We start from the raw sequence: 7,500 nt of genomic DNA, 5'->3' as shown, positions 1-7,500 counted from the left end.
CCTTGTGTTATTCTCTTTAACTCCATAACGGGCATTTCTTTTACTCAGAGAGAACTGTTAATTTTTGTGGAGTGTTCATGAACAGAGTAAGCTTTTTGACATGTATTACATTCATGTGTTATAAACAGAGATTTATGATGACATATGTACTAATTTCTTTTGATGTTTCACATAGATTTGATCCCACGTTATGTCAGAGTTAACACAATAAAGACCTCCATGGAACATGTAATCCAACATTTCAAAGAAAGTGGTTATGAGCAAGCTAATCAAACCAATGTAGCATCTTTTGTCACGCAGGTACAGGGACAATTCCATTGACAACCCTCGCCACCTTTTTCTTAGCAAGCTCTAGCTCCACTCAAAAACCCTTTAACCATTTCCCTGACTTCATTGCTTGGTTATTGATCAAAGAATGACCACGTTTCTCATCTCTCAAAGCCAACAAAAAAGTGAAATTTCAATCAAAAGGTTCCAAAAACAACACTGACAATGTATTTGGGATGATTTCGGAGAATTAATAAAGTGGAAATGTGATTTGAGGTGATAGGCACTTTAGACGAGAGTCTACAATCTTGGACAAAATTGTTGAGAAAACTCTGCTTTTGGACTAAACTTCGATCACGAGTATGAAAAATAAGCTCTCTTTTTGCCCCCACCCCTCCTGATCAATGTTGCTGGACGAGACAAAGCATGTCGAACCTGGGCTTATCAACATTGGTTGTAGGGGGGAGGGGGATCGCTAATAATGTGCGATATTCAGGACGTAGTGCGCAAAATAACCCCTGTTTTTAATATTCTCAACCCTTTTTGTCCAAGATTGTAGGTTATTTTCAAAATCCCAAAATAATATTGTTTTGCATATGAAAAACGTTTTCAGGTAGCCTACTTTTCGTGGCAGATCTCCCAGCTGCATTGTAGAATCGGATACGGTTATTTTAGTATCAATATTCAAGGGAATCCATTTAATCCATATATATTCCCTTATGCTGCTGGATTTTTCCATGTGCCTTTCTTGAGAACTTTCTTTCCTTTTGCTTGTAGAGCAAAGCCATACACACTAAGCAGCTCTTGTGTGATGAACACTTTTCAGATGTACTGGTTTTCCCTTCTGGCACTGATCTCCATGATCATCCTTTGTATGTCAATGGAGAAATCCTCCTTCAAGACAAGGTACAACTGTTAACATGAAGTTTCATCCTGTTTGTAGTGATGGCTATTAAGAACTCAAAAATAGAAAAACAGAATTGAACCGAATTTATTCTGCCACAAATGAGCAATCCTGTGTTACAAGACCATCCGTCCAAATGAACCCACTCATTTCTATTATAGTTACATGTATGAAATGTCTTTGAAAGGCAAAACAATGTTCTTAAACAAACATGTGTTGTGTACATGTAATACTTTGTAAATCTTCAATAAAACAATTAGTGTTTTTTCTGAGGCAAATTTAATTAGAAAAAGTCGGACACCAGCATTGTACATCATTTAACAATTCAATTACCGGTAGCTTGCAGTTTTATTGGTTATGCATGAGGCGTTCATGTCCATCTCCTCGTCTGTCTCTCCAATGCCTAGGGATCTATCCAGAAGGGGAATTTAGCCACTATTTGCCGTGGTATATCCTAAACGGATGCTTTAGAACTTTCCATTAAATTAAGGTCACTACAGCATACAGGTACAGTACACCTGACGTGTATGTCTGCCACACACATATAATGTACTATTGTTCAATTCCTTTGTCAATAATTTTTTCTATGCAGGAAGCCCATTACAGTACATCCTTTAATTTTCAATGATACATGATACAAGGTCAGAATACCCTTGTCGCCTCCTTTCAACAAGATCACATCCAGTGATGGTAATGAGTATTGGAATCTCACCATTCTTTGAATATTCTCTGTATAGGCCAGCTGTATTCCAGCTCATGTCTTGCTACCTCCCCCTGGTTCTCATGGGATAGATGCCTGTGCAGCCCCAGGGAACAAAAGTAGCCATGTAGCAAGCATAATGAGCAATAAAGGGTATGATCAGTCAATCAATTTAAGTATTATTTATTAATATTTCTTATGTTGGGGAACCCCATGACTAATATTCACTCTCTCTCTCTTTCTCAGCCTTTAAAAGTGTCTTCAGAATTTAACAGTTTAATATTTCCTTTTTTTCATTGACTATGATTCAAAATTATATTTTATACTCTAATCACCTTGAAACGGTTATAAAATATTTTGTAACTAATCTTAATAAACACAAACACAGCATCAGGGTCGGGCATCTCGTTTATTGAATGATACATGATACAGCGAGCGTTTACATTATCACCGTAAGGAAAATATAGCAGTGGAAAAACAATAAAGCAAAGTTGAAAGAGATGCCTTCAAATGGCTCTTTCATAGCCTAGTAGCCCCGAGGGATTCAACATCAACAAAAACGCCTAAAATACTTCTGCAGTTAACATGAATCATACATAATTAATGAATGCACTCCCGTGTCATTAGCGAAACGTTACAAAATATGTATCCTTTCCTCTTTCCATCAACTTGTCCGAAACTTGACAGCTTCTCTTCTTTTTATGTCTTACATGGGATTGTATATTGGAGTTAAGATGAATCTTCTTTTCAGATGCTCGTATTTTGAATGCTCTGTCAACCATCATTTCCTTCCTGCAGAAAAATATTTGGATTTGACACTGGCAAGAAAAGGCTATCAGTAATGGAAAAGCTGATGAAAACAGCTGGAGTAGACTGTGTTACAACGACAAACTGTAGTTTTCTGGAGGTTGGTATTAAGTTAGTGTCTCTCTGTCAAGTGAACTCTCTCTAGAAGGGAGTTAAAATCTAAAACACTTGACAATAGTAACGACAATACCAGGAATAAAGTTTATATTAGCCATTTTGAGTAAAAGTAATATCTACAGAAGACCACTTCAAGGTTTATAACTTTATGCTAATTGTGAGGATTTCAAAATTATTCCATCTTAATCACGTTGTACAATAATCGATTTTTATTATATCTCTCAGATAGTACGTGCCCTGGGATTGGCTATTAAAACTAGTTTCCTTTCCCTCACGGCTCAGATTACCATACATAAACAGAGAGATATAATAAACATCTTACTAACCTCATTTTCGTGGTCGGTACTGTAAAATTACGGATCCTTGTATTTTCCCGTCGATTTATGACCCAAGCGCGAAGCAGTCCATAATTTTACAGTACGGACCTCGAACTCGGTTATTCGATTCACTGTATGCCCATGTTCTCGTCAAATCCTTTAATTTGGAATGTGTCAGGTTGATCCCTTTGACGAGAAATACAGCAAAGTTGAGTACATTGTGGTTGATCCATCTTGCAGTGGGTCTGGTATCACGACCAGAATGGATAGACTTGTAGATGAGGAACAAGAAACAGCTGAGAAAAAGGTACATACTCAGCCTTATTTGTGAGTAAGGCTTAATGTTCTGCCAAATGCGCTGGCTAAAAAAAGAGGTATTCCATAGTGTCAAGTGTAATGTAGCAAATGTTAGTTGTGTTTTCCAAAGCTACATTGGGTGATTGGATTAAAAACTGGATGGCAATTGCTACTTTCCCTTTAATTTTCTTACATTCTTGGGATTCGTTTTCCAGCACTTTGCACTCAATTTAGTGTTCTTGCTTTGCGTTATGATCATGAATCTTTGATTACTGCTATTGTCAAAAATCTAAATCATATATGAAATGAATCATATAATGAACTGCGGATATGCATTCAAGTGAAGCTATGCAATTGCTAAAATTGCGGTCGTAACTGCGAGGATCATAGCCTCACTTGATTTCATATCCGCATTTCAATATATGATTCATTTCATATATCATTTCGTTCGTTGATTTATTCCGACACAGGAACATTTAAACCCCCAAATGACAAGCTTTCAATATTAGTGGCTTCGTAGCTCAGTTGGTTAGAGCGTTGCGCCCGCATCGCGAGGTTACAGGCTCAAACCCCGTTGAAGTCCTGAAATTTTCAGGTTTCTCCATTGCAATATTTTCTCCACTGTTTTCTTGAAAATGTATCTTAAAGGTAAAGGTAAAGTCACTTTATTGAACGTCGGTAGTTCCTTGAGCTACGAGGCTGGTATCAATGGAAGCCAAAGGCAAAGGTGCGCCCTTAACCCCCCCCCCCCCCCTCCCTCCCTCAGTCAGTGCTCCGTTTTACGGGTATTTAAAGCTATAGCTACACGGATCAGAGGAAACTCGAAACAGACGTTTAAGTCACCGAGGATCGAACCGGGGACCTCTCGCTCCGAAAGCCGCGCACTAGCCAACTGCCTCTTGTTATAGTTTCTTTGTATTTGATTTTCTCTTTCGCTTCCTCCGTAGAAGAGACTTGAATCTCTGGCCACGTTTCAGTCATCAGTCTTGAACCATGCGTTGTCCTTTCCTTTGGTAAAGAGAGTCGTGTATTCAACATGCTCTGTTCATCAAGAGGTATGAGTTAAAGTGTTAAGTACGAGAATAAACGAAATAAAAGTTGACTGAAGCAAGCAAACCAGAAACACTGTCAGTCTTGTGGCCTTAATTTGGAGCCAAGTGAAATTATTATATCACTTAGGGAGATTCGTTGCAAAGACAACCAGAACTAAATTCTTAGCTACAACACACTTGACTCTTTAGTTTCCATGGAAACTTTGCCAGGTTCAAATTCCCTGAATGTTCCCTACTAATCCCTGTTTTGAGAACTACAATAAAAATGATAAGTCACCGTGCTTGTTAAAGAGATATAATGGGCCAATCTTACCCCATTGATGCCTGTACTGATTCTGATACACGCGCGTTATTTCATCGGTTTAGGGTACATTTTGCGGTAGCTAAAAGAGAGGGTTTTTAAAGTAACACTTGAAAAAGCACCTGATAGATAGAAAGTCTAGAGCATATAGAACACTTTCTTATATAGTTTATGAGAAAATCACTCAACTTAAAACAACGTCGACTCAAAACGTTTCTCGAGTCGTTGTTTTCAAGATCATAATTTACATTCCTGGGTAAGGGGCTCTGTGTACGTTTTTAGCTATATCTTTTTTTCCTTCCGATAAATTTTTTAATAACAGACTGAAAAAGATATTTACCAGCAAAAGTTCTCAATAAAAAGCCGTACTTTATTGTTTTGGTGAATGATTGAATGCGATTTAAGCGACTTCTCAAATTCCCGAGTTGTCACTCGTACCTAAGTAAAGGAAAGGCTGGAAAGTAATTTCTAGCTTACCTCAAATCTCGCCGATAAAATCACACTTCTCCGGCATCAGTCACGCTCAAACTCCGGCGATGGCTATACGGATAAATTTACTTCTCCTTGACCAAGTTTCAAGGTCCAGCGAGTATCCATTGCTGAGAAACGGCGAAAAATATTCAAATTTTCAAACTCCTTCGAGGCTCACTTGCAAAGAATTTTGACACGGCTAGTCAACCACTCACTTATTTGGTCTCACCGTATCGAGGCTCAAGAGAACGGTTGACCAGCCGTGTCAAAATTCGTTACTAACTATGCTTACACTATTGTTGTACTGTATGGTATCATTGTGGTAGCCGTAATTCGACTTAGGGTTAGGGTCAAAATTCGTTACTAACTATGCTTAGACTATTGTTGTACTGTATGGTATCATTGTGGTAGCCGTAATTCGACTTAGGGTTAGGGTTAATTCGAACGATTTTCTTGAAACTTTCCCTGAATGTTCCCACCAGTCCCTGTTTTGAGAACCACGATCGATAAAAATGATAAGTCACCGTGCTTGCTTAAGAGATATAATAGGCCAATCTTACCCAATTAATGCCTGTACTGATACTAAACATGCCCGTTATTTCATCGCCTTAGGGTACATTTTGCGGAAGCTAAACAAGAGGGTTTTTAAAGTAACACTTGAAAAAGCACCTGATAGATAGAAAGTCCAGAGCATATGGAAAACTTTCTTATATTGTTTATGGGAAAATCACTCAACTTAAAACGACGTCGACTCAAAACGTTTCTCGAGTCGTTGTTTTCAAGATCATAATTTACATCCGTGGGTAAGGGGCTCTGTGTACGTTTTTAGCTTTATCTTTTTTTCCTTCCGATAAAAAAAAATTATTTTTATTTCTTATTTAAAGGGGATAATTCGCAAAGAGTTATGGGTCATTCACAACTTCTCTCACGTGTTTTGAGAACTGTTTCAGCGTGTATGATCCACTTACGCCATATTTACAATTTTGCAAATTTGACCTTAACACACCAAATGCGTAGTCAGGATGCGCATTGCAATACTGAGGAATCACCTTAAAAAATCAATTGTTCGATACGCCATCAGTTGGCGCACAAGACTGGTAATAGCCAATCAGGTTAAAAGGAAATTCGAAACTCATGTCCGCTTGAGTCCGTTGGGGGTCCATAACAAGGATCCCGGCGCTGGTTCACACACGTTACTAACCTTTAAATCAAGTGAAGCTATGATCTTCGCAGTTATGAGCGCAATTTTTGCAATTGCGTAGAGAAGCCTGAAAAATTCAGGACTTCAACGGGGTTTGAACTCGCTACCCCGCGACTCCGGTGCGAAGATCATAGCTTCACTTGATTTCATATCCGCAGTTCATATATGATTCATTTCATATACCATTTCGTCATTACTAACCTTTGTTAGATTTCGTCTGCGACGCAGGCTAAGCGGCGATTGAAGTTCGCAAAAAAGAAGATTTCGTTAGTAGCTAAAGTTGCCTCTACAGAACATACGCTATCATAAAAAATACACCACACTCTACGTTTGCTTGATGAAATGTCTGTTTTATTTTACTTGAAAAGGTTTCAATCTTGGTTATAAACAGTAAAACGTGTAGTTATAAAAACTCCAAGCATTTCACTCAGTATTGTGCAGGATTTTGCGGATTTTTAGGAATTGTGCGTTGTTGTGCGGGTTTGATAGAATTGTGTGGTCCTGCACCTGCGCACCCTGTCAGAAGCTCTGTATCACGGAAGGTCGACCCCAACCGAGGAGCACTCGGAGTTTTTCCGAGTATCCCCGAGGCACCATCGAAGAAACCATCTCTTCGTTTCATTCACCGGGGTTAACATCTAACATCTCCTAAATTATAATAGCAAATGATTTCCTTCATTTCGACAATTTGTATCCTGGGTGTATATTCGGAACATTCGTCGCCAGAATCTTGTTCGAGTGTCTCCAAGTCACTATCGAAAAAGAGCTACATCTTCGATTTTAAAGTAGTGGGGATTTTCTTATAACCCTACTTCTTTTTTGATTTTCTTATTCACCGAACAAATTTAAGGAAAATGAGGATGTGGTTCAAGCGGCTTTGAAAGCGAACAGTCATAGCTTTACTCTTGAGCATTGTCTTCCTTCTTGGACTCACCGTGGAAAAGCTGTGTTTCAAGGAGGTAGGTTTGAACGAGAGCCAGTCATATTTCTCGGTTTGACTGATGAAATTAAATCATGAGCGACTTTAAGAAACGACAACTTCTACGGAAACGACAACGCAACAAAA

The 7,500-nt window shown here is 38.6% G+C and overlaps 1 protein-coding gene across 1 annotated transcript in view; it reads left to right on the top strand.

Annotated features, from left to right (window-relative positions):
- Positions 1 to 7,500, top strand: part of LOC138011828 (28S rRNA (cytosine-C(5))-methyltransferase-like) — a 58,905-nt gene that overhangs the window by 11,756 nt on the left and 39,649 nt on the right. Inside the window, exons 4-10 of the mRNA XM_068859049.1 lie at positions 176 to 300; positions 1,045 to 1,173; positions 1,909 to 2,024; positions 2,670 to 2,778; positions 3,291 to 3,419; positions 4,357 to 4,464; positions 7,285 to 7,393. Of these exons, the coding sequence (XP_068715150.1) occupies positions 176 to 300; positions 1,045 to 1,173; positions 1,909 to 2,024; positions 2,670 to 2,778; positions 3,291 to 3,419; positions 4,357 to 4,464; positions 7,285 to 7,393 (825 nt within the window). The remainder of the gene's footprint in view (positions 1 to 175; positions 301 to 1,044; positions 1,174 to 1,908; positions 2,025 to 2,669; positions 2,779 to 3,290; positions 3,420 to 4,356; positions 4,465 to 7,284; positions 7,394 to 7,500) is intronic.

The sequence above is a fragment of the Montipora foliosa genome, chromosome 7 (genome assembly GCF_036669935.1).
Source record: "Montipora foliosa isolate CH-2021 chromosome 7, ASM3666993v2, whole genome shotgun sequence".
Classification (NCBI taxonomy): Eukaryota; Metazoa; Cnidaria; class Anthozoa; order Scleractinia; family Acroporidae; genus Montipora; species Montipora foliosa.
Note: the sequence above shows the minus strand (reverse complement) of the source record. Positions and strands in the feature narration are given on the sequence as shown.